At 42.9% G+C, this 25,157-nt stretch overlaps 1 protein-coding gene across 1 annotated transcript in view; it reads left to right on the forward strand.

Annotated features, from left to right (window-relative positions):
• Nucleotides 1–185: 185 nt before the first annotated feature.
• The window catches only part of SYCP2L (synaptonemal complex protein 2-like), a gene marked incomplete at its 5' end in the record, with an annotated part of 28,773 nt that continues 3,801 nt past the window's right edge, over nucleotides 186–25,157 (forward strand). The window contains 22 exons of the mRNA XM_010285404.1: nucleotides 186–251; nucleotides 730–867; nucleotides 955–1,065; nucleotides 1,657–1,788; nucleotides 4,542–4,569; nucleotides 5,322–5,464; nucleotides 5,951–6,003; nucleotides 6,363–6,408; nucleotides 7,157–7,313; nucleotides 7,904–8,052; nucleotides 8,912–8,972; nucleotides 11,329–11,447; nucleotides 11,872–11,947; nucleotides 12,108–12,153; nucleotides 12,784–12,829; nucleotides 13,852–13,916; nucleotides 15,555–15,603; nucleotides 16,736–16,791; nucleotides 17,417–17,471; nucleotides 21,283–21,346; nucleotides 23,004–23,135; nucleotides 23,973–24,097. Of these exons, the coding sequence (XP_010283706.1) occupies nucleotides 186–251; nucleotides 730–867; nucleotides 955–1,065; nucleotides 1,657–1,788; nucleotides 4,542–4,569; nucleotides 5,322–5,464; nucleotides 5,951–6,003; nucleotides 6,363–6,408; nucleotides 7,157–7,313; nucleotides 7,904–8,052; nucleotides 8,912–8,972; nucleotides 11,329–11,447; nucleotides 11,872–11,947; nucleotides 12,108–12,153; nucleotides 12,784–12,829; nucleotides 13,852–13,916; nucleotides 15,555–15,603; nucleotides 16,736–16,791; nucleotides 17,417–17,471; nucleotides 21,283–21,346; nucleotides 23,004–23,135; nucleotides 23,973–24,097 (1,917 nt within the window). The remainder of the gene's footprint in view (nucleotides 252–729; nucleotides 868–954; nucleotides 1,066–1,656; nucleotides 1,789–4,541; nucleotides 4,570–5,321; nucleotides 5,465–5,950; nucleotides 6,004–6,362; nucleotides 6,409–7,156; nucleotides 7,314–7,903; nucleotides 8,053–8,911; nucleotides 8,973–11,328; nucleotides 11,448–11,871; nucleotides 11,948–12,107; nucleotides 12,154–12,783; nucleotides 12,830–13,851; nucleotides 13,917–15,554; nucleotides 15,604–16,735; nucleotides 16,792–17,416; nucleotides 17,472–21,282; nucleotides 21,347–23,003; nucleotides 23,136–23,972; nucleotides 24,098–25,157) is intronic.

Genomic DNA, 25,157 nt, shown 5'->3' on the forward strand with positions numbered 1-25,157 from the left:
CCTTTCGGTAAACCTCCAGTTTGGAAGCGTGGGGAGATTTTGAAACTTTCCTTGCGGGGGCGAGGGAAGTACGGAAAAACAGCCCTTTGGGAAAGATGGGGTGTGTAAACGGTCTTCTGCTTTTGGGCAGAAAAAGTTTTGGGGTTTTTTTTTTCTGTGTTTTTCTTTCCCTTTTATCTTTAAAGGAAGAAAAAAGTAAAGAATGGAATAAAGAGGTGAATGGCAACATGGCAGCCCGACCAGAAGGCTATGTAAATCTCTTTTAAATGCATCCTTAGCTTTATCTTACCTATATATATATATAAAAATATATAAAGACGCATTTGTAGATGGATGTGGGATGACCTAGAATTTTTAGTAATTTAATGTAATGCGGGAAGTGCAGCAGACCCCTTAATCTCTTTCTTAGTAAGTGGGAAGAAATGATTGTAATAGTTGCGGGACACGGTAAGAATTACAAACCGAGCGTACTAAAGGAGTTGCTTATTATTATCCTTTAAGATGCCTCAGTTTCAAAGACTGTCTCTTTTGGAGATTAAGACGGATGTTTCACCTTTCAGATGTAACAGTAAAATGAAAGTAAAGAAAACAAATGAAGTAAAAACAAATAAACAAAAAGCCTACAACTTTTAAAATGGCATCACAAGTATTTTCTCACGATCAGTGCTGCAACAATTCAAATGCCCACTTATTTTACTCGCTAGCTGTCTGCTTCCCCTCCCTCCGCAGCTCGAGTCGCTTCTCACTGATGCCTTTAAGGGGAAGGGATTTCAGAAAATAAGTGAACTGCTTCAAGAGGGAGAAATAGAGCCTCCCCAGAAATATAGCGAATCCCTCTTCAACCAGCTAGACAAAGCACTGAGAAAGGCGAGTACCGTAAATACTCTTAACCATCTTAATGCCCAGCTCTGTGGGTATCAGACTAATGAAGCGCTGTGCTCTCCGTTTCTGTAGGAGCTGGACAAAAATGCATTCCAGAATGTTTCGCTGCTGCTGAAATGTATTCAGCTCTACTTTAAAAGTGACCTTGAAGAAGGGACGAGTTTGTTTATTGAGCAAGGACTGGTAGAAAAGATGAGTATAATACTTTATACAAGTTACTAATGTGATTTAAGGTTGCTTGTGTCAGGAAAAGAACTCCAAGGAAGTGAGAGCTAGAGGATGGCTTGTTGGCCACGCAGAAATGAAGTATTTTTTAATATATTGCATGAGCTAAGTGGGTAAATAATGTTTACGTTCATTGCATTACTTCCAGTTTAGCAGCTAACATCGTGGCTTCACTTATTACCTGACTTAATGGGTTTGCGGGTTTTTTTTTTTAATCTGGCAATGGAAGGAGAGGATGCCACTAGCAGCGTGCATTGTGTCAAGGAGGTCCTGAGCACCACGAGTAGGTGCCTTGAGAGGAGAAAGGAGGACAAAAGGAGGTCTGGGGAGGGAAGGGGGATAAGTCCTGCTGAGTGGGGGTAAGGGTAGCACTTTTCATGTACTCCTAGTAAAATTCGAGCTCCTTAATGCTGTGTAGCTTTTGACACAGTACATGATTCTGAAGTTCAAGGACAAAAAAAACCCCAAAAAACAACCACCCCAAAACTGCCTATGTGCATAAAGTTTCCTGCAGATATAGCTAGTTTAAGGATTAACTCTTCTTCCCAGGTTTTAACTGATTCTTTTAACTTTTACCTGGTATCTTGGTTTGAAAGAGCAAGAACATTTGTGATCCTCATCGACCCAAACGAGAATAAATTTTTGATGTTACTTCTTGAAGACTTCTTTGACTCTGCTTTGGTATGTACGTACATTAAGAGGGCAGAAGGGTTGCCTTTATTGGATAAGAAAGCCATTGTTCGCCAACAGCTTTCTGCTAAAAATTTAGTAATTTATGCAGACCTTGTGCTCTAGCACTGAGCCTGGGAGGCAGCTCAGGTGGTGGGGACGGGCAGTGCCCAGGAGCCTGCTCTGGGCTGGCATTAGGCTGAGGTTTGACACACCTGGGAGAAGCTGCTGTGGAGCTGCAGCATTTTCTCATTTTCTAACATGAAGCCAAGTGTTTGGTTTTGGAGGAAAACATGCAAGAAATTCTGATGCATTTTATAAATGCAAGTTTTTGTGCTGAAGCCCTTGTTTAAAAACAGAAGTTACTGCTACCGCTGAGCTGCACCTTATGTGCAAGTGTTTTTGCCAAGGTGGTCCTGGAAATTTGTTCCTGTGGTGTTTGAAACAGCTGATTTGCTTTTAAAGAATAAGCTGCTTACAATTTTCATTCAGGTTTCTGTTTTAAATATTCATTACTTTAAAGGTATTGGAAGCCTAGTGATGTAAATTTTCAGTAGAAAGAATGCTTTTAGCTTCTTTCCCCAAGCTGTTCCCCCAGCCTCGTAGTCTGTAGCTTATGGGATCTGTGTCAATTTGTGCATCAGAATTTATTTGAATGCTTATGAGTCTTTTTAGGAGACTTGATAAAAGATATTTGAGCAAAATCAAATTTTCTTCTTCCTTTACTTACCACATTAAAATTATATGAAATACTCTATACATTAATTATTTGTCAAAAATTTGATTTCTTTGTCTTCCTGGTCCATTTCTTGGATATGCTTTCACTGTGGAGGATGAAGTGGGATTTTTTTTTTTAATTCATGTTGTGGTTTGTGTGGGGTTTTTTTGATTTTTATTTTTAATTTTCCTGGAGGGACTTCAGCTTCAGGTATCATATGTTATGATATCTAGTACTGTAGTGTGTAAATGTAAAATGTGTTTTTACATAGGCCCATATGTGTAATAGGTTATGAAGCAATGCCACGATGTGGGTTTTCCAGGGAACCTGAGGGCACCGCACTCTCGAGCGCTCCTGAAATTCCCCAGGGGAAGTGGATGCTTTGCTCCCTTTACCCTCCCTGCATAATGCCAACCTGTATGATCGGGGTGACCATACGTGACATACCTGTATCAGGTGGCAGTGCTTTTTCTGATGTGGGTACAGTAATTTTTTTTATGCTGTGGTAGCCCCTGAAAGGTGGGAGCATTTTGATGAGGGCTGTTCTTGGGCTGTGGTGTGTTAATGAAGTCTTCCTTTGCTTTCTCCATCAGGTGATTTGCAGGTGCAGTAGTGAAGGTCAGTAATGTTTTCCCTGCCATTCCTACATATCCTAAACCTCAGTCTTGGGCGCACATTTCTTAATTCTGCTCGCACTCTTTCTCTTCTCCCCGCCACTCCCTACCTCCTCCTCCCTGCAATGTTTTCTTTAAATCCTCCCGCTAATTTCCCTCCAGTTAACGTTCATTAACATTTACATTGGTGCACACAACCTTTTACTGTTTCCCTTTGCTGCTTTTGAATATGCTGGGGGTGTGTGTGTGTGTGGAAATCTAGCCGTGGTACCTTGTTTGAATGATCGGCATCAAGTATTTCGCTTGCTGGGAGTACGTGGTGCAGACGGAAGGCGTTCAGGCCGGCCAGCCTGCTCTGGCACACCTCTTCCTGCTGCCTGCAGACCTTATTCCCTTGCCGAAGGCAGCCACCCCCGCAGAATGACAGGGTAGCTCTGTCAGCCGTCCTGGCCGGGCAGAGGGGTGTCTGTCTGTCTCTGGCTCATTTCGGCGGTGGGATTTCCCTCGGTGGCCGCAGCTGGCTTTCCACTCGGGCCGGGGAGCAGGTGCTTTCAGGAAGAGCAAGAGTCCGTGTGCCCAGAGATCCCGGCTCACAAGTCATGTAAAAATGAAGCATGACGTTGTGGGCTGGGTAGCTTGAGCTTATTCATCCTTGTAGCTTGTTCTAGTGGTCACAGAGCGGGCACGAGCGTGTTCTGGTTAATACTCTAGTGGTTTGCTCCCACTTTGTCAAAAACTGTATATTATGGATTTATCTGTTGTGATTAGTAAGTGGCTTCTCCTTTCTGTACCTATTTAAATAGTTACCCAGGTCAGCAGTTAAAGTATCTGGAGCTTTTTTTTACAGAGAAGCTCCAAGTTCCCTTTTCTGTCTAGGACTAGATGGTTGCCAAGCTTTATTTAAAACTGAATCCCCAGCTGGGGTATTCTTACTACTTCAACACCACAAACTGTAGTTGCTTCAACTGTCTTTTATACAGAGACCAGCCCATTCCTAGCTGTAACCTTGCAAATGATTTTTATAGGGAAGAGAAAGCTGGTGAATTTATTTTTACCTGAACTAGGGCATCTAGTGACGGAAGAAGATATTTGCTGCGCTCTGCGGCAGGAGGTAAGACTCCTACTAGGAGAAGAAAATACAGACACATGCTCACACAAGCACGTGTCATTAGATAAAAAGTGGAAAAATATGTTACTGAATTCTTTCCCTTCCTGTTCTGCCCCTTCCTTTGTGGGGGGAAAGGCTTTGAGGACCCTCAACTCTATACTCGACAGTGTTCCGCGGGAGGAGAGAAAGAAATTCCCCCTGTCTCAAGAGATGTGCTCGCTCACGTAAGTGGCTTTCATTCCAACTCTTGTTGCAGAGAAGAAGGTGTTTAGCTGCAGGAGTTAAAGTTATTTCCACTTTAACTTGTTGCATTATGTTGTTTCAGGAAAGACCTTGCAAAAACTATACTGGAGGTTGGTGGTAAGAAGTGCTTAGTGGTTATTCTTATGAAGCTGGCGTTTTCTGCCTCTACTTCATCTGCTTATTATAGACTAATTATAATTGAAATTATTTCCTTGTAGATAGTTTGGTTTTGGGGAGGAAAATCAGATGGTACTTTAAGAAAATATTAATAAAAAATTGTTAGGTGCAACAATGCATTAATTCTTTCTGGTTAGTATTAATAATTGGTATTGACTAATAAGAAAAGCTGAACTGATATATGTAGAAAGGTAATTAGATCAGATTGCATGTTTACAAAGTATGCTTGCTGTTAGTCTTCTAAAAAACAAATTTTAACCACTTTGCCACGATGTGTGCAAACTTCAGTTAATAAGGTTTATAGCCTCTTGAGGGAAATCTTGTTTGTTTTTCTCCTAACAATAACACTTTCTAGGGTGTTACCGTGGTAGGTGAAATATAACTTAATCGTAGTGAGTTAGTGATGAGGCTTTGCTCTCATCCCCTCCCTGATCCCCAGGAACATCTCCCGACGCAGACGCGTGCGTCGTGGGTAGCAGCGCTCGGCGCCTCGGCCCGGCTGAGCCGGGGGAGCTGAGGATGCCTGGAGCTAACGCTTGGCGGTTGCCCTCCGCTGTTTTCCTAGGTGAAACTGGAGCTAGCCCATGACTACGACGGTGTAGTGTATTTGTGCAAGAGTAGCAATGCTATAACCCTCTGATATGCTGGGGGGGATGTTTACCCTCTGCTTCTGTTTACCATGTAGATTATGACCTTCAGGTTGCCCTTTCAGAAGCAGTTTGTAGGTTAATGACAAAAAAATGGAGGGATGACCTTGTTCACCACTGGTTTGAAGATAACTATCTTGCTGAAGCTTTCAAAGAGATCAAGGATAGAGAATTTGAGACGGTGAGGGTCCTTACTTTGAAAACAACATGCTTGACAAGTCTGCATAGGGGCTAGTTTTGTTTGAGTTCAGTCAGGATGTCCTTGTAAGAAGTTTCTACAAAACTGATTTTATAAATACACGAAGTTATATACACAAAGTTATTTAGTTATTTGTGGATGGTGGGTGGGGTTTTTTTGTGTTTGTTTTTTTTTTTTAAATCTGGCAAATATAACATGGCATATTGTTAAAATAACTCCTATTTCTAAGGTATTTTACTCCTAAAGCACGAATAAGTTAATTTTTGTGGTTTATGTTTGGAGGCTTGCTGGTCATAAGTTGGGTTGAACCATTTGTAGTACCTTGAGTGTTTCTTCCCTGATGACCTTCAGAATCACACTAACTAGTTAAAAACTTACAACTGGAATAGAAGTTAGACAGCCGAATAGAGTAACTCTTTGCAAAGGAAATGCAGCCTGTTTTTTAATAAGATGTCATTTGTCTTGAAGGACTGCAGAAAATTTCTCAACCAGCTAAATGAAAGGCTTGGGGATGAAAGAAGGTAAGCTGTGAACCAACAGACTGGTGCTGTCACTACTGCAGAGGGGAAAAACTAGGATTATAAACAGACTTGGGTTATGTTCTGAAGAAAAGGATTTACATCACATATGTGAATAATTAAGCTCTTAAGAAAGAGATTTTATTCATTTTAATGGTGGTTCTTTTGAAAGTAAAATCAGTGAAGGCACCGTATCATTACTAAAATACAATATTCTCTAAGCTTCTCCAAGTTTAATTTGCTTCTAGGAATTTATTAATTCTCTTTTGAAGAATAAGATTAATAACCGATCTTAATGATTTTCTTTTGTAAAGTTGGACTCTGATGTTGAATGTATCATGTGAAGTCTGCTTTTCTTCCAGAGTCTATTCATTTCCTTGCATATCTGCTTTTGCTGACATGAACGAGGTAATGGTCCTGAACACCGTGACACACCTTCCCTGCAGGGTTACCGCTGTTAAAACGTTACTTTCTGTGGCACATGGGCTTTTTTTTTCTCCTCTTTCTCATTAAAGAGCATAATTTCCTGGGGTGCAGAGTGTAACCTTCAATTCTAGCTGGAAGGTTTGCTTGTTTGTCACTTAGCTCCCAACTTACCGCTGCTGACTTTGCTTTTGTATCAGCCGAATGATAGAGCAGTGCTTCTCTTCATGGTGATGACAGAAGAGAGATCTCTTAAAAAGAAACAGGAGGACAGGACAACTCTGATTCCTCTGGCAGAGCTGCTCCCAGACTGCCAGAAAACAAGATTAGCCCGATGCCTGTGTAGGAGAGGTCGTAGCCGCAGTTATAGATCCCGCAGATTGCTTTACTGGTCTTTAAGTACACGTGTACTTAAGTACAAAGCTACAAATATGTAGCACCATTCCCGACAGTTGCATCGAATCAAAACCATGTCAGTGGAAGGCTGGTTCCGTGCCTCTGCTTATTTCAAGTGCTCAGAAACACAGAAAACTTTCACGGACTCCCCCGGCCTCTTCCCCGCCGCAAACGTGTGGGCGTTCGCAGACTGCCTTTCCCTTGGCTGGTGCAGAGGGGTGTCTGACGGTGGGTGGGTGGGTGAGCAGTGGGCTGGCAACTCGCAGGTTGATCCAACTCTTATTTCTGTAAGGTATGCATATGTAGGGCAACTTTTTCCAATTTTTTCTTGTTAAAGAAACCTGAGATTGATACAGCAGTTGTGGGGTTTTTTTCTGGGAATGGCAGCGCTGCTGTTGTACTTCCCCAGGTGAAGAAGCCATCGGATGAGAAGCTGGAGGAGTTCTGGATTGACTTCAATGCCGGCAGCCAGAGTGTGACTTTCTATGTGGACAGTACCGAGGTAACAGCGAAGCCCAGGTGGCTTTGCGTTAGCCTAACGCAGTGGGTGCTTGCTCAGCCCTTCTGATGTGGTGGCTTTGGTTTTCAAAGGGTGCTCTTTGGGACTCTGTGAGGTTGTCGAAAGAAGCAGTCAGCAGTTACAGCCTGAAGGGTAAGGTTTTCCAACTGGTGTAATCCTCTGCCTGGCTGTGGGCCCACAAGACACAGCGAGTCAACCTAAAATCTCACCATCACCGAAGAGAGGTTCTAGGTCTCCCCTTCTCCGTCGTGCACTTCAATGGTCACCTTGCACCAGCTCTGCTTGTTGGACTGTCTGTGGGCCTGTTTTGCACAACAACCTACCCTCCCTACCCAAGCAGGACGTGTTGAGGGGTCTGTTCATAGATGTGCTAGGGAATAGCATAGTCTTCTAGATCCAGTGAGAAAGAAACAAGTGAGCAGAGTAATTGGAAAAGCGTGGGCAAGATGTAAAAGAGACTGTTTTTAAAAAAAAACCCAGACACATTTAAAAGTTTTTGGGGTGATAGACTGAATGTCTTGCTCTAAACCAGGTTTAACTGCTTTTTTTTTTTTTTTTACACAGAGAATGATGGAGAAAAGATTGTTAAAATTTATATGAAGATGCCTGCTACTTTTAACAAAACAGAAGTAACAAAAATAAAAATATCTTTCAGTGCTGAGTTTGAAATCTTAAGTATACTTAGAAAAGTCCTGGGAGATGAAAAAATGATGGTAAGCTCTCAGTGTGAGTTATTTTTCTTTTCTAAACTATATTTTACTTGATATACACTGGGAAAAAACTCTGTGGGTTGTTTCTGTGGATTTTTTTTTTTTGTGTGTGTGTGTCTGTTTATTATATATTCATCTTCCCCTTGAGGATTTGTGACTCCCTGTATAGATGTTCTTTGCTTTGGCCTGAAATAGAGGTTGGAGACTTTAGGAAAGAAGTTTCAAGGGACTCAAATTGTTGGTTTAGAAGCTAGAAGGTTAAACTGTTTTTAAATCAGTCAGTGTGCGATGGCTTCTCCTGCTGAGTTGCTGAATTAGTAAATAAAGACTGTGGCATTTAATTGCCTAACCTGAAGTATGAACGTGCTCTTATGTTAGATCAAAGTGTTACGTTGCACAGGATGAACAAATTTTGACACGAGAACGTGGAGAAGGGAAAAGGGATGTGACAAGACACAAATCTTGGATTGACTTTGTAGATAGTGCTTCTAGATTAAAAGTGGTGTACTTTTGAATCTTCAAGTTTTTAATAAGATAATGCAAAGACACAGAGGTTGTGTATGACTTTTTCTGTTAAATGTTAATGTGGTTAATTTTTGTACTTGTGATTCATCCTCAGACCACAGGTTTTGCAGAAAACCTTATGTGACAGTCAATAGTCATACTATTGTGGCTGTCACTTACCCTTGCAGGAGCTGAGACATTTCCAAATGGTCAACTCAACTAGCATCCAGTGATTTGCTGATTATTTGTTGCTGGTGATTAACAACTGCTAGTTTTGTTATTAAGTAGCTGACTTTACTAGATAAGGATTCTACTTTTTTTAAGGTCACTTTCACATGAGATTAATTCACACCAACAGGTAAATGTGGCTGAAGAGGAATCTGTCCACGCTGGGAAGCAAGCCAGGCAGAATGAAGCAGGTGGGTTTTTTAATTATTATTTTATTTTATGAAATTTAAATAGTTCAGTTTTAAAATGAGTTTCTGCACTTGCAGTCCACAACTTGCAGTTAACCACATTTAAAAAAAAAAACAAAAAACAACCCCAAAGCTCAATCTTCTACTGTTCATATCTCGTGAGCTTGGTAACTGGTGTGTTTGGCGGATGCCGAGTCCCGGGGGTGAGGATGGGGCGCGGTGGCCGTGGGCTGCAGGGATTGCATGGGCAGGGGAACCACTGGCGGAAACTGGATCCGTGCGCTGGCAGGTAGCCTGGCAAGGCGCGTCTGGGCTGCTGGCAGGACCTCTGACACGCAAAGAGTGTGCAGGAGTGTTTCTCCACCTGCGGGTGCGGTGGGATGCACCCATCTGTCCTCCCCTCCTTGCCCTGTGCGTGGCTCCTGGTCTGGCTGTGCAGGCGCTTGTGGGAGACTCCCCACGGGAGAGGACTGTGGCATTTGCGTGCCCATGGAAGCACAGGTCCTCTGATGGACCAGCGCTTGTACCTTGGCACTTGACGTGCTCTCCTCGGTGTAGCAGGGGTGCGCGTGTGGTGACGCGGCCTCTACCAAGGCTTCCTGCAGGGAGGCGACTTCCGTTTCTTTCTGACAACGTGTCGCCATAGCGAACGGTGTCCTCCGGTCCTGTCGGCCCACGCAGGGTGGATGATGCCCTGGAGATGCCTGGTGCTGTTGTGGATGTGCAGCCGAGGGAGCAGAAATGCTCACCTGTGGTCCCCGTTTGCAGAGGGAGACGAGCGGCACAGCTCCTCTCTGCAGGAGGTGACCCGCTGCCGCGCGCAGCGGCATCGTGGGCGCCGCCGTAAATGCGTCGCGTCACAGGGCTGCTTGCGTGCGCCCCAGCTACAGACGTAGCCGCCTGCCTTACGGTAGGAAAGGCTCACAGCTGGACCTGCAACATCTCCCTCCCACCAGCCTACAGCCCGTGCTTTGTATTTCTTTGAATTGGGCACGTTGAATTTTCCATGATCAAATGGTGTCGTTTCCCGTACCGCCGGTGAACGTCTCCTGCAAGATGTCTCCTTCCAGGATCGTTTGACTGAGTTTAATTTTGTTCCAAATGTGATAGATGTAGAGGGAACACAGAGCCTGAAGTAGAGGTGTGACACCTGGGTGCCTGACCCAAAGGAATGTCCAAGCCCAGCAATGGTCTGAGGGGAAGAGAAAATAGCTTCTTCCTTTCCCTTTATCCTGCTCTGACATTCTTCTGCAAGTCCCTACCAAGGCCATGACCCACAGTTTGAGGAAAACCTGCTTTCAGCACAAAAGCAAGATATGCATGACCAAAACTGATCATAAACAGGAAATGTTTCCTTGGCTCAATTTCAGTACCGTATTAATTTGGATGTGGCTTTTTTCTGTACAGTGACTTTTTATTTTTTATTTTTTAAATTTATTTTTCTGTTTGAAGGCTGGGTTATGTCCTTGCTGCAAAACCGGCTGTATTTCTGTTTTTAAAGTGATTACTTTTTCTGTAGATTATTCCTTGGTGTAACTTGCTTAACAGATATTTCCACATCTTCTAAGATGATGAACTCGCAGCTCTTTTTCTGCTGCTACCACCCACTGTCTTGGAAATGAATCGCAAGTTTGAAGAGCCCTTAGGTAGCATTCTTTCTGTGATGATGTTAAAAGCAGGTTTTTACTTTCCTCTTAGTTACTGTGCATTTCAGATTTCTGCAGGTGTAAACACTCGAAAAAGCTATTTCCAGCTCGATGTTTGAGACAATAACTTCTTCAGTAGTTCTTTCCATTTTTCTCCAGTTACAACCCAAAATGAGCTAGAATGAAAGTCCTCCATATTCTGGAGGTGCAGGTGAAGGTGCTCCTTCATCAGTGGCCACCATGAAGCACACACACAAGAGGTACAAAGTGTAGTAGTAGAGGGCACTACTACTTGGAGCAATCAAGGAGTGGGAGCAAGAAGGTAGTTCATCTGCAGTGAAACAACTTTTGCGTTGCCTGGTTGAGATTCAGTGGAGGGAAACACAGATGGTAGAAGAACCTGCTGGGATCAAGGGTTGTTCCATGTCTTCCAGAGCTAAGAGTCAAGGTAGCAATAAGATGATAAGCTTATATATATTCATATAGTATGAGGGGCTTAGAAGGGATAGGCTCAAGATGCTGTTTATTTAGTATTGCAATTCTGCACTAAGTAATTTGGAGATGCTTGATGATTTTGTTCTATCAAATATGATCTTGATGTTTGCACCTAGTAAGTTGCACCGTTATGTGCATGTGTGAGAACGGAAAGGGGTGCGTGTGTGCATGTCTTCAATTATTGCAACAACTTTCTCACCCCGATTGCTGTTCTGCAGTGATATCCGAGTCCACTAACCCACAGAGGAGGGAAGATCCTTCAGACTCTGAAAACGTGGAGGCTCTATCAGACAACTTAGCCTCTCAGCACAGCCAGCAGTTAACAGGCACTGTAGCAGTAAGTGATTGTTGTATGGCGAAACAGCCCTTATGCCCATTTCCCCCCTCCTCCAGTCTGCTTTTTTTTAATAAGCGTGGTTAAAACCTTCCTTCAAAGAAAATGAGTTTGTACCCAGATCGACAATGTTTTCAAACTCTGTCTTATATTGTTGGGAAGTCAGCCCAAACACTTGCCTCTATAGCTGCAATAATGGCAAAACTGCTTTAACAGGAAAAGAGATTTTACTCGCTCTTGTAAGGGGGGATAGTGTGAAGCTCATAGTATCACTTTTATGCAACCAAAAGTGTTTTTGTCTGGCTAATGATGAACCTGTCATCCACCTGTTGCCACAGGCGAGCACTGAAATTCTCTGTTCCTAAAAAACCCTACTTCTTTATTGGTCATATTCATGCTCTGTTCATGGTTTCGTGTTTCTGAGCAGAAAATGGTTAACTCTGGTGTCACTGTGATTCCAATGAGCCAGCAGACTGATGTGGAAGATGCCAACCAAGGCTCAGGTCAGGCATGGCTCCCTTCAACTCCTTAAGTCTGACCCAATTAAGTGTCACCCAGGTGACACAGTGAAGGCTCTGCTTTTGTGGGCCTTGCAGCAAAAGCAGATGAAGTGTTTAATAGTAGCTCCCGAGGGTGAAGCTGTAGTTTCCTTGTCTCCTTCAGCAAAAAAGTCCAAAACTCCATCTCCAAGGATGAAAGCTAAGCCTAGGTGAGTGTATTGCAGATGAAAAGTTACAAGGTGGGGTTTTCTTCTGGTTTTGTTTTTTTTGTTTTCCTTCCCCTGGGGTTTTAGTGCATGTGATTGAGGTTTATTCCATCAGTTATTAAATTGAAAAATAGATTCTGATTTGCCACCCTGGCTAGCAAGGCTGGTTGCGCAGAGTTACAGCACTTTGGAGAATGATGCTTGGTTACTGGCTTGTCTGCTGCTTTGGTGTGACTTTTTCTCTCTTATCATTGATATAATCCAAATACAAGATGAGCATACAACTGTATTAGAGTGTTTAACTTCAGCTGTGTAACCAGAGCTCACCATACAGGTAGCTGTTCATAATGAGGAGTGTTACTTTGGTGAAAGAGCATGTGAATTTGAGTTTCACCTTGGCATTAGTAATACCTTTTTCCAGAGCTTTGCAGGACAGCATTTCTCTTAGTTAACGAGTTGGACTTCTGTAGAACTACTGATTAGCTTTCTTCCCTACACACCTTTTAAACTCCTGCTTTGATGCTAATTGGTGCAAGTTTTTTTTTCTCTTAGTACTTCACAGACCAACTCTTTGGGCTTTAGATGAATAGCCCCTCAGCACTGCATTCCCCTCATGTGTCCTCTTGTCCCCAGTGAGAAGCCCCTAGAAGAAGAACCCATGGAGGAGCCAACACCAAAGGTATGTTTGCTTTGGGGCCCACCTAAGTAAAGAGACATGGGGCAGGGAAGAGGTGCTCTGGTGGAGTTGCAGAAGCCAGCTAGGATGGATTGACCCACTCCTGCACTTGAGCAGTGCCCTGAGCCCACGTGTACTGTCATTCGTACCTGATGTAACATGCTGTTTGGCAGCAGGAGCGAGCTGTGGAGGCAACAGTTGCCAACCTCATTCTAGTGTGACCCAACCAAGTAATTCAAGCTCAGCTGACAGTGGTGTGCTGTTCTTGTGTCCAGGAGCATGGTGTGTGGGCAACCAGCCTGGCCCTGTGTGGGACAAACTTGCATGTTGCAAGACTTGGGCGCCGTCTGCAAGAGCAAAGATTTGCTTCCTGAAGGAAGCAACTCTTGGAAGCCTACAGACATGTTTGTTCAGTTTTGTACCTGGGCTCTAATGGTCCTCCCAAACTAGATCTCTCTCTCTACTCCTGGCATTAAGAGCTTGCAACCTGGGTAAATTAAGAAGTACCTGGGAGCCATGGGTAGTTGTGTTTCTTTAGGCAACTTGAGCACTTGGAAATTTCTACTGATGTGTCCGGGTATCCAAAAAAATAATCTATGCACTACATGAGAGACATTCCCAAAGCAACAATTTTAATTCGGAGTAGGTACTTAGATTATGTAAGAAACGACATTTTAGACTTGTTCTTAGGTTTACATTTCTAGGTACTAGGTTTAGATTTTTTTTTAAATTTATTTTTAAACTAACAGTTCAAAGGTTTCATAACACTTGCCTACTGCACAATGAATTCAAAGCTTTTGAACTACTTCTTTCTGTATCCTCACCCCCTTGGCTCCCCAATTTCAGCTCTGGGATTCTCCTACTCTCTGGTAGGAAATAGCTGCAGGAAACAGAGATGGACGGCTGTTGCGACAGGAGGAATGATGTTTCCTGTCACTCTTTATCTCTGCTTTTAGTGGGCTCTAGGGTAAGAACATGACTTTGTGTATCGTGGTTTCAGATCCTGCAACTCTTTTCCTTTTCAGAACGATGTTACCTGGAAAAAGAGAAACAGAAAAACAAGTCTGGCCAAGCGGAGGACTGAAGGCAGGTATGAGACACAAGCCCTGTGCCCATGCAGGGACTGGGGTACCAGGTGATTTTAGACCATTTCTGGCACTAAGGGGGGAAGGGAGTGCCCGCAGGGCACTAATTGTTCTGTCTGAACAGAACAATTAGCAAAACAAGCAGGAGACCATCAAGGGTTATAACTTGTCTTTCTGGGAACCTCTGGGTCCCCAAAGCAATAAAGACTTCAGAAGCTAACTCTAGTCTGCCAAAAATGCCCTCACCTCTGTGACACTACGTCATGTAGGCTCTTCCATTTTTCCTCACCCAGCCATAACGCTCCCATCCCCCAGTGAGTTGAGTTATGAGCGGCAGCTTCGTTCACAAATACATAAGCTTTTTCAGATATTGTCCCAGGTTTTTGGCATCACGTGTCCTAGAGTTTCAGGACAGGCTGTTTGTCTGTCCGCTTCCCTTGCTCCCATACGTTGCTTCGCTTGTGTTCAAAGCTAGTGGCACTGCAGGAAGATGCACTCGGGAGTTTGAGAACCATGTGCATTCTGCAGCACTGGAAGTCATTGACGCTCCTCCTGCGCTCTCTGCCAAGCGTTGTGTGCAAGTTAATGCCCGCTGCTGGGCGAGAGAGCGAATGAACTGTACACGAGGATCTGTGCTGCGGTTCTGGCTGTTCCAGGGCTTCCTTGGATGTCCTGCATTAGTCTACTGGCTCTTCGCTTAAAAAAAAAAACCTCAACAACAAATGTTTAGATGATTTTTTTTTTTTGATTGCTTGTAGATAGGAATGGGAAAAATTGATGCGGAACCTTCATCATTACTACAGGTTCTGGATTTTAATATCGAATAACTGGATGCAGCAAGTATTGGTTGTAAAACAGGAGTAGCAGTGTAGAAGTTAAGAGATGGAGAAGGATTTACTTCGGTCATTCTGCTCCCTCTAGTGTTTCATGTGAAAACGAGCATTTCCCTCCTTCAGGAAGTTTTAACGAGAAGAACTTAGTTCTTTAGTCTTCCTATCCTTTCACTAGTAAGAAGAAGAGGGTGTGCTGTATGTTGAGCAATAATTGTAGGACTTTTAAAAAATAGTTACGATTTGGAGAAAGAAATAAAGATACAGTTAATTTTAAATGTTGGAAGACATGAAAATAAAATCTAGATGCATTCAGAGAAGTGATTACAGAACAAACACTAAATCTTAGAATTTTCAGAAGGGAATTAAACAGATTTTTTTTCTCCTCTTAGATGCTTCTGAAATTACCTTTTCTTTCATGATTTCTTCCTACCACCTACTATTATTGGTGATGTGGGAACAAAATGTCCACTGCATAAACAGGGAGAGGCTAACTTGTTTGTACCTTCTGACTGTTTCTCTTAAAGTTAAAAATTTACAATTGAAAGAAAGTGTGAGAATGAAGACAGACAATAATAGAGACTAAGTAGGAAAGGAACAAGTTTGTTTTTTTTTTTTTTAAGAAGCTGAAGAAATAGCATTTTTAGGCATATAAAGTATTTGAGTATTTACTGTATAATAGTTTTCATAAATGGAGGTGGGAAGGGGGGCGGGAACAAACCACATTATCCCCCCTGTATTCTTAGTGAAGTTCTATAGGGTGACTCGTCATGATTGTATGTCACTGCCATGTGTGTAAATGTTGTCTTGCAGGAAGGAAATCTATGACTTTGAAAACTCAGACTGTGCAAGTCATGAAAAGGTAAAGTTGAGACAGAAGCTGTTTGGAGGTGCACTAAGGTCCCAGCTCTGCAGCTACCAGAGAGCAGTAACTTGAAGAGGGGATATCTCGTACTGCAGAAATGCAGTAAGGATGGACTTGCTGTTATAGCAAAACAGACAACGGGGAATCTGAGGTTTCTGTGTTTCTGTATGGTGCTCTACATGGAAATACATTTTTGGGGTAGGGAGGGTGCTCATCACTTCTTGAATCTCATGCTGGGGGTAGGTAATTTATGATAAAACCAACTGCAATAGGAATTTGAACTGTGGCTTGAGTGAGGCTGTGGAATATCTTTGTGATTGAAGGCCAAACTCTGTTTGCATTTAGTGAATATTGCAGACAGATTGCTGAGTGTCCTTCGCTTTGTACTCCTAGGCTACACCAGAAGAGACTGAAATCTGTTTTGAGTCACACTTGGTGTGTTGGCAATTCCTGGTTAAACCAGTTGTTGCAAAACTTCTGTTAGAAATTCAGCTTGACTTATATTTGCAGATTGTTAGAAAAATTGGATAAAAATGAGTCACTCTGCCTGCTTTGAAACTTTGACCAGTGCAGATTTTCCCAGGAAGCTGAAAACTTCCTCCTGACGGCTTCTGCCAAGGTGGCTCCACCATACAAACCCTTTGGTTTTCAGCCTCTTCCCCAGTGCAGGTGCTGTCACTGCCGCCTGTTAATTCGGAGGCGATGGGTACTGAATGAGACGCCTCAAATTACTGCTGGAAACTGGACGCAGTCCAGCCCTTGCTACTGCCACTGGGTGTCAGCATAAAACCCCGCTTCGTGGCACCCTGCCCGGTGTCCCAGCAGCCCGGTCCAAAGTCTGCCCGCTTAGCGGCGTTATTGCTTAAAATGATGTTTCTTAAGACATTATTCTTAATATAAGCATTATTAATAAAGCAATGAAAAGAGAAAGTAACCCCGTTTAAGATATAACGAATGTTTGTCCATTATAATTTAGGACACTGTTTCAATCAACAAATCCCACTCCATTAAAAAGTTGAATTTCCATGCTGGACTCATGATTTGTTCTTCCTCTAGCCGTTTTAATTTTGTAGATTATTTTATGCCGTTATTGGACTTCAGGACTACTGAAATAGCTACTTCTTTCTAGGTTGCTGAAGCCAAAGGAAAGATTCTTGGCCAGAAAGTTTCTTCACAAAATAAGAGGTACAGGATTATACATGCGCCGTTGATGAACCTTTTTCTCTGTGAAAAAAGAGTTAATTGTCTTAGTTAAGCTGTTTTGAAGTTGGGATCAAAAAGACTGTGTGATGTTTCTAAGAAAACAGTTCCTTGCTTAGCTGCCACAGTATCTGTGGATATTATCAATACTAATATTGAAACAGCGCCTGAGAATATAAAAGTTGCTAGAGAGAATAATGACTCCTGTCGTCTTTGACAATAATAAGACTTTAACTCTTAAACATCCCCCTCCCCTGATCATGTGCCTAAATTACTGATTTAATTTTTGAAAAATGCTTGAGCCCTCTGTCGTCTTGCTTTGGGCATCTCCAATTACAGGAAGCTGCCAGGGACTTGCCACCTCTAAGTATGTAGCCTATTTTTTCTTTTTAAAAGTGCTAATTTCCAGGTATCCCTGGATTGTTACTTTCAGAAACCAACCAGAGAAGAAAAACTCGGCTAATGACTGTGTGTTAACAGTTTGGGTGTCTGGCTGATCTCTTAAGGAACTCCCTGCTGCTGCTATTTGGCTGTTCCCCTTCTGCACTGCTGTGATGTGCTATCGCAGCATCTGCTAGTCTAACTTGAATCTTTGTGGGTTACTTGGCAGGAGTTATGAAACGGGAAACAAGAATGAGGAAGCAAAAAAGCTCGAGAGAAGGCCGGTAGGTCATCTGTACTTTTTCATCCCAAAAGCCTTTGACTGCTGTGCATATCCACCTGTAAAATTGGTTGCACTCTTTAAGAGGCTGAAGTTTCAGGCTTTTCTGGTGTGGAGGTGGAGGAATGTGAGCCTGGTAGCCTCAAAATAGTCTGCTTGTTGCTACCGAAAGCAGTGCTCAGGATGCACCAGGACTGCCAGACCAGCGAGTAAATGCCCGTGTTCATTCTTTTTCTGGCTGTGCTCTTGGCTGCAGCTCAGGCAGGCTGAGGCTTTCCTCCTTGCAAGAGCTCTTTTATCTGGATGCAGGAGGAGGGGGAGCGTGAGATGGAGGATGCTGTAAAACCCATGTTGGCAGAGGACAAGCATCTGCCTCTTGGTGTTTTTACTGTGCAGTGCCAACTGCTGGGTTGGCAGTTAACTGTTGCTGTTTTGGCAGATTTCACAGCTTAAAATGCTTCAGGTGCTGCACTGTCTGGACAAGAAATGGAATAATTTGGTAGTAAATTAAGGGGAAGGGTTGGGGGACTTCTGAGTAGACAGAGGGGACTGACTGAGCAGAACTCACTCTTAATAGTATCTTTAGTCTAATTACAGGAAGCATCTTTTCTCTGAAAGCAACAATGAAAATACAAGTGCTGGTCAGAGTGAAAAAAGCTGGATCCTTGACTCTCAAAAACGGTCGTTGCCAAAATCTCTTGACTATACCCGAAAAAGACCCAGGGTGAGAAGTAAATTAAAAGGTAAGCTTGGTCCCCTGTTGACAGTTAGCTATGCGCGACATACTGCACTGCACATAAGGAGATGGCTGATGATGGTTTGAGAAGGAGCATTTGGCTGAGTCCTGAACTGAGTAGGAGAGAGGGAGCTCAAGGCTGGCAGCAAGGGGTGCTGTGTGGAGGAGGTGCATGGTGCACCCTTGTGCCTGAAGAACCAGGCTCCTGTCCCCTTCCCTCTGGTGAAAGTACTGGGATTGAAATGTCCTGGTGGAAACTGGGCACCTAAATGTCTGCGTGGGTGCAGCCCTCTGTGTAATGGGGCTGAGGAGCCCATATGTGCTGACCTGATGGCTGTGTTGGTGCTCTTGAACACAAGAGAAGGAAAGCCTCTCTGGAGCTGACATACCTCCTCCCTACAACTTTCCACTCCTTATCTCTCCAGAAATATAATTGATATGGTGAATAAACCTTGAAAAGCTACAGAGTTTGCAGACCATGGCACTCTGCTTCCCTCCCCCCTATTTAATACACTGACAGGCCAATTGTAATCCAAGTGATTTACAAAATCAGATGTGATGATCTCTGATAGCATACTCTACTCAGGCTTGACCAACAGCAAACCTCCCCCATGGCCATGCTCCGTGGCTGTCTGCTGCTGGGACCTCCAAATTCAAACTAAATTGCCCTGAAAGAGTTGGGATCTCTCTGTCCCTCTCATGGAGGATGAGCCTTGCTCAGGTAGCCATTGGTTTCTGCAGGGATGAAAAAGCAAAAGAAAGCTGAGGGAGAAACTATGCTTTATACTGTGTTTCTGCAGGAGTTGTCGTTCTCACTCCAGTGCCAGCCCACGCACCCCAGCTGGGGCTTGGGGACCATCAGATGAGCTGCTGAGCCTGCCTCTCTTGTTTGGCAACTGCGTTGCATGTCGCGAGTTGTGTACATTTGCATCATTTAGAAGCTTTGTCAGAAAAGATTTTCGAAGCTTAATGCAAGAGTTGTGAAGTTTTTGTAAATGCCTGGAAAGCGAAACTCAAAACTGAGTTACTCCAGCCATGATGCAAACCTTAACTGGGTAAGGCATGCAGTTAAGTTGTCAATAACTAGATGTGCTTTTCTCCTTGCAGTGCTTCCAGCGTCTTCCACGAGTAGTGGCAGTGACTACCAGACAAAGGAGGTAAGAGCAAGACAAAGAGCTGTCTTGCTTACGTGACTCAAGTTTAAAAACATTACATACGCAAAACATGTACAAATGAGTGGGAATTAACCAAACTGGTGTTATCTTGCTTCTTAAATATTCTGATGGACAAATTTGTCTACTAAGTATTGCTGAGACGGCATTGGTCTACTAGAGAGTGGGAAAACATGGGAAACTTCGCAGAATCAGCTGTGTGTGAGCCCTAAGCAAGTGGCACTGAAACTATCAGATTTAGCTGTGACAAAAAATTGGGCAGGAACTGGCATGCTTGATGTGTCAGCTGCCTGGGGTGATGCGGTGTCACTCCCAACAGGAACAAGTTCAGCTCTAGGGGCATGTCATGATTTAGAGCTGTCTCTCCAAATACCTGCAGTAATCTTAGTCAGGTCCTACCGGGCTGTGTCCCCACGCTGTCCTCTGCCCTGCCACCTGGTGCCTTGGAAAACCTCATGTCCTCCTCAGCATTTTGCCGGCAATTTTTGGGGCTTTTATTCCATGTTCTGTGCTCATGCTGAGTCCTGGTTCATGCACTTACAGCTATAGCTCTGGGAAAACTAACCATGGATTATACTGATGGGAGAATTGGTGGACCAGACATACATAAACCAAAATAAAATACAGTTTAGTAATGCCAGACTTTTCCAGTGCCCAGCTGTTAAGTGCTGTGAATTAAATGTTTTGAAAATGTCCCCATATAAATACAGAAGGTTTTTTTTTTTTGGGAAAAAACTCTCCAGAACTATTAGTTGCATTAAAAGCTTTTATTTTCCCCTGGAAACCTTTTCTTGTCACTTTTGACTGAAACGTTTGCATTCTGCTTATGAAAAACTTCATCTACTGTACAACTCTCATGGCAAGAGGGAGAACTTCTGCATGCATTAAACGTCAGGGAATAGATGCCCTTCAGTGTTGGAGGGAGCCATCAGTATGTAGGCATATTTCAAGTGTGTCTTTGCTCTTAGTGTGTTTAAAAAAACCAAAACCAACAAAAAAATGCCCAAACAAACACACACCCCTCCCCCCCCCCCCCCACAAACCAACCCAAAACCCTACTCCTGCAGTAATGTTTAAATAAAATACATGCTTAGACTTGGTTTTGTTTTAGCAGGGAGAATCAAGTCAAAGAGTTCAAAAGGAGATGCTAAGGAAAAAAAGCACATCCAGCTCCAAGGGAGATGATTTACATACTGTGGATCTTTCTGGTAATTCTTTTTTAATCTTCCCCAATGCACTAGAAAAGTTGTTTTGATATGTGTGGGTGTGTGTTTTTTTCTGGTGTGGTGTTTTATTTTTAAATTTTGCCTTTTTCCTTCACATTTTCTCTATAAGCATTCTGCCTTGTAATATTGCTTGTAATGGCTATGAGAGCCGGATATTGTTTGTAGATAAAGTCTCTTGAACAGGGAGAATATTAGCTGGGGCTAATGAGAGGTGAAGGAATGAACTTAACGGGCAGCCAGAAGTAAAAGAGCCTTTGGACTGAGTTTGAGCTACCGTCTCTTCCCTGTGTGAAGAGAGAGAGGGTGGTGGTTTCTTTTTTTTTTTAATTTATTTTTTATTTTATTTTATTTTCTATGTATGTCACTAAATTGAGGTTTCTAGTCAGTACAGGATTCAATCTCTATTGCCTGTGTCGGTTGACTGATCTCTCATGCAGATGAAACGCTCTCAGAGGAGCTTGAAGAGTGTCTGCTACTACTAGATGCGTCTACCAAGGGCTATTCCAGTGATGAGGAGAAGGCCACACAGGTGCAGTATGCAGCCTTCTGGTCTGCCATCAGGCTAATTCTCATCTAAAACCAGTGCATCGTGTTGTTTGGCTTCCTATAACTAGACAAGTCCCTGACAAGTCCGCAGTGCGGGCTGGGTACCTTCTTACTTTGTTGTCCTTCTCTCCTTAGAAGTTTCATGATGCATCTGGCAAATTGTCAAGAGAAGAAGAAAGTTTTAAGCAGAAGGACTCAGGTTTGTAGTCTCGATAACATGGAAGAGCTGCTTAAAAAGTAGAAAGGCGTGTTGACAGAGCTGTTGCTTTCTTTCAAGGACAAGTAGACACTGAGCTTTTTGGTATTTGAAGGCTACTTTTTGCATAAGAAATATCTTCCATTTCTCCATTTTATGTATAGTGACAGGCTATGGCAAGATGCTTTCATACGCATTCTGGAATTCATCACTAACTCTTAAATCCTGTCCTTCACCACAGGGGAACTTATTAACATAGCTATTAAGAGCTGGGATGTGAGATAAGTAAAAGAGAAAACATGAAAACTAATTTTTGATGTGCAGTGCAACTTCAACTTAAAAAATAAGTATGTCTGAAAGTTGACTTTCTTTATACCTAAAAATGTAGATGTACACCATCATTATAAGCATTTGGTAAATGGTGACTGGTACTGATGCTTATTACTGCTGTAGCTTTTTAGGTAAGTGGCATTTAAGGACCTTTCTTTAATGAAACAGAACTTGCACAAACTAATTCAAAACTGCAGCACAGTCCCTTTGTGACTGAAAACAACTGAACTTCTAGAAGGTCGAGTAGCAATGGGCTGTCTTCATCCTAATATTCTGGATGCTGATGTAGTTCTGAGAGAGACTGACTTAAAGTTATTGTTGTGACTATGAACTGAGTCACTGAAGCTTAAGTCTTGGAAAAAAGCATTCCCTTTCTTGTGTTTTTATGGCTGATACGTTTCTTACCTCTCCAGCATTTGCAGGATATAACTTCATGGCACCAGCACATCTGCTTAATTTTGGGGGAAGAGAAGTGCTGAGGACTTAATTTTTATCATTGTTTACAGCTGGAGAGGAGTTGATACCATGCAAAGGCAGAAGTAGGGTTATGTTGAGAAATTTCAGGTGTGGTCTGTGACTGTGTTTGAACACTTGCTCCATGAACCCTAAGTCTACTTCAGTGTGCTCCTTGTGGTCAGACTGTCCCCCTTGTACTGGGTTTGTATCACCTTTCTGCCCTGTGGAGACTCCAGAGAGGTGGTTGGTGAAACTCAGATACCTCGTTATGCTCAGAAAAGTGAGCAGTGAGACAAAGGGATGACTTTTTTGTGAGTTTTCCTTAAAACATGGGCTGCAGCCATCCTCACTCTATTACTAAGGGTTTTCCTGGGTTAAAAGTAATTGTATGGCAACTCCAGTAAAGCTGCACAAAAGAAGGCTGTTACGGGTCTGAATAGGTTTTTTTTTTCTCTCCTATGTATTTATGCTTTTTTTTTAAGCAGCAGCTGAAATTAGCTCATGAGCAAATGAGCATAAAGAGATTGTAAGCGTGGGTTGGAAAAGAGAAGGGGAAGAAGCTGGGCAAGAGTTTTCTTTCTGATTAGAATAGTGGGGCAAGAAATGAAGTTGTCTTTAAGATGGAAATATATAGCTTTCCAGTTATCTGCATAGCACTAGGCAGTCTAGTTGCCCGCTTTTGCAAGGAAAGAGACTTGCTGGTGAAGTCTTGCTCTGTCCTGTAAGTGTGATGCCAGACCCTAAAATGAAGTTGCCTGCTGTTCTGTAGGGTTGGTAATTTCAGTGGTGGTTTTTACTTGAGTAGGTGGTGGGTATTGCTACATACCTCATGCAAAAGAACAGGTCTGTTCCGAAACATCTATTCTCTTTCTAGACATATTTAGCGGCACTGTCATAAAAAAGCCTAAACTTTCCAGCTGGGAAACAAGTCATTTGTCCTCTGACACTTCCTATAAACCAAGAAAACTTTTTGATTCAGTAGAGAAGGAAGAAGAGATCCAAACAGGTAAAGTCAGGTTGGCAATTAAGGTGAAGTGTTTAAATGCTTTCAGTGGGTGTGGTGTGTGTGGGTTTTTTTTGATGGTAGAAATCATAGTCATGTGGAAGCTTGAAGACAGGTATTTGTAGGGGGGGTATCTTCTCCAAATACAAAATGTGGCAGAAGGCACGTTTTGAACCACTGCTGTTGGATACCGCGTATGTAGAGCTGTGAATAAGGAAATTTGGGTTCCCTAACCACAATCCACTCGGGAAGCTGCTCAATGATGCCAGCACTTTCTAGTCTTTCTGAATAGTGATTGTCCAGAGCTTTAAAAAACCCAACAAATCACACAACAAAAAAGAAACACACACACACACCCCCCCCCCCCCCCGCTGTGGGCAGGACCAGGCCAAACACAACAGAAACAACAAACAAAAAGGCATGCAGGTAATGGACAAAGTAACTGCAAAACACTGCTAACTCCGAACAGAAGTGGATTAGGTTTTCTTTGCAATGAATAAGTAGAAGAAAGGAAAAATGTGGCCTGAATCCTTCCCCCTGCCTCGCCTTGTGCTGTGATTTTTTTTTTTTTTTTTTGCCTCGTTATCTGTAAATATGTTGCTCTCTGCGTTTGGCTAGTATTGTGCCTCTTCTTCCATGCTGCTTTCTAAAAAAGCCTTGATCAATGCATTTTGGGGCAGTTTCCCTCCTGCTTGGGAGCTCTAGAAGAGCAAGACTCAAATTCCAGCTCTATAACAAATGTTGTCGTTCACATGAACAACAAACCCTTTGGTAGCAGAAGGGTTTATATTCCAATAAGCCCTCCAGCATGGCACTAACTCGGCATACACTTTCTCCTAGGTCAGGAAATGGATGATAGTGTGGATGATGCATTTTTTACCAAGATGCTACGTGAAGACTTCAGTGATTCAGGGGTGATTACTGCATTTGAAAGCTTTATCGGCCACCTAAAGAAATTGTTCTGGGTAATGTGCGCTCTCTTAACCCGTGCGCCGTATGTAGCCTTTTCTCACAGTACATGAAATTACCTTTTTTTATCGCCAGGGGAGTTGGTGCAAATATCCCATCTATCTTTTGTGCCCAAGAGCAGAGTTTTGGCTGCAGTGTCTGTTAGCCTGGAGCTCTTAGAAGTATTCTGCACAACCTGCATTCTCTGAGAAGTGTTACAGGAAAGGTGTAAAGGAAGTTTTAATTAGCTTTTTCCTTTTTTTGTCTTATTTATATGTTGGAACATCAGATTTGGTTAGGCATTTGAAATACTCAGAGGGAAGTGATCGAAGCTTTTTGCAATGTAACCCAGCACAGTGACAGTGTACCTACATTGGAGCTGTGGGCCATTGTCCTCATGGGCATGTATCAAAAATACAAAAACTCCCTTTTGGAGTGCAGCATAGTTTCACTGCAATGGAGGACTGTGCAACTTTTTCATAATGAAAATCCAGAAAGCAATACAGACTGCACCTATTGACTAGAACATGTGTACATTCATGAGGAAACGCTAGTGTCTTTGAGATTAATGGTACATGGAGGTGTTGGTTGCACAATTGGTAGTAAGCTGTGTATCCTTGGTTCACTCAACTTGAGATGTAGTGCAAGCAACCAACTGCTACTGTTGGTTTAGCTATAACAAGTAACATGGATTTAAACCAAGTTTAATATGAGAGGACGAGATCTGACCCATTACAAAATCTTCTTAAGGTTTAAAAGCTTTGAACAAACCAGATGTGGCAGGGCAGATCTCTACTGGATCAGCACTTTGTCATCGTGCAACCATGATTTTCTGAGCTGGTGCTAGGTGTTCACAGTAAACTTTTGGCACTAAGTCCTTGAATCAAGGCTGGAAGTGGTTGCATTTAGAAATGGGTTATGATTAAAACGTACACAGGTTGCATTAATGCTGATCTGAAGCGGTGCTAACAAAAACCTGTTTTTGTGCAGTTGTTAAGTGTGTTGGGCGTATGGGTGAAGCTCACTTCTTTGCTGGCTGGGTAGCATGACCCTGACCTGAAGTTGCATGGGTTACAT

The sequence above is a fragment of the Phaethon lepturus genome, unplaced genomic scaffold (assembly GCF_000687285.1).
Source record: "Phaethon lepturus isolate BGI_N335 unplaced genomic scaffold, ASM68728v1 scaffold13284, whole genome shotgun sequence".
Lineage (NCBI taxonomy): Eukaryota > Metazoa > Chordata > Aves > Phaethontiformes > Phaethontidae > Phaethon > Phaethon lepturus.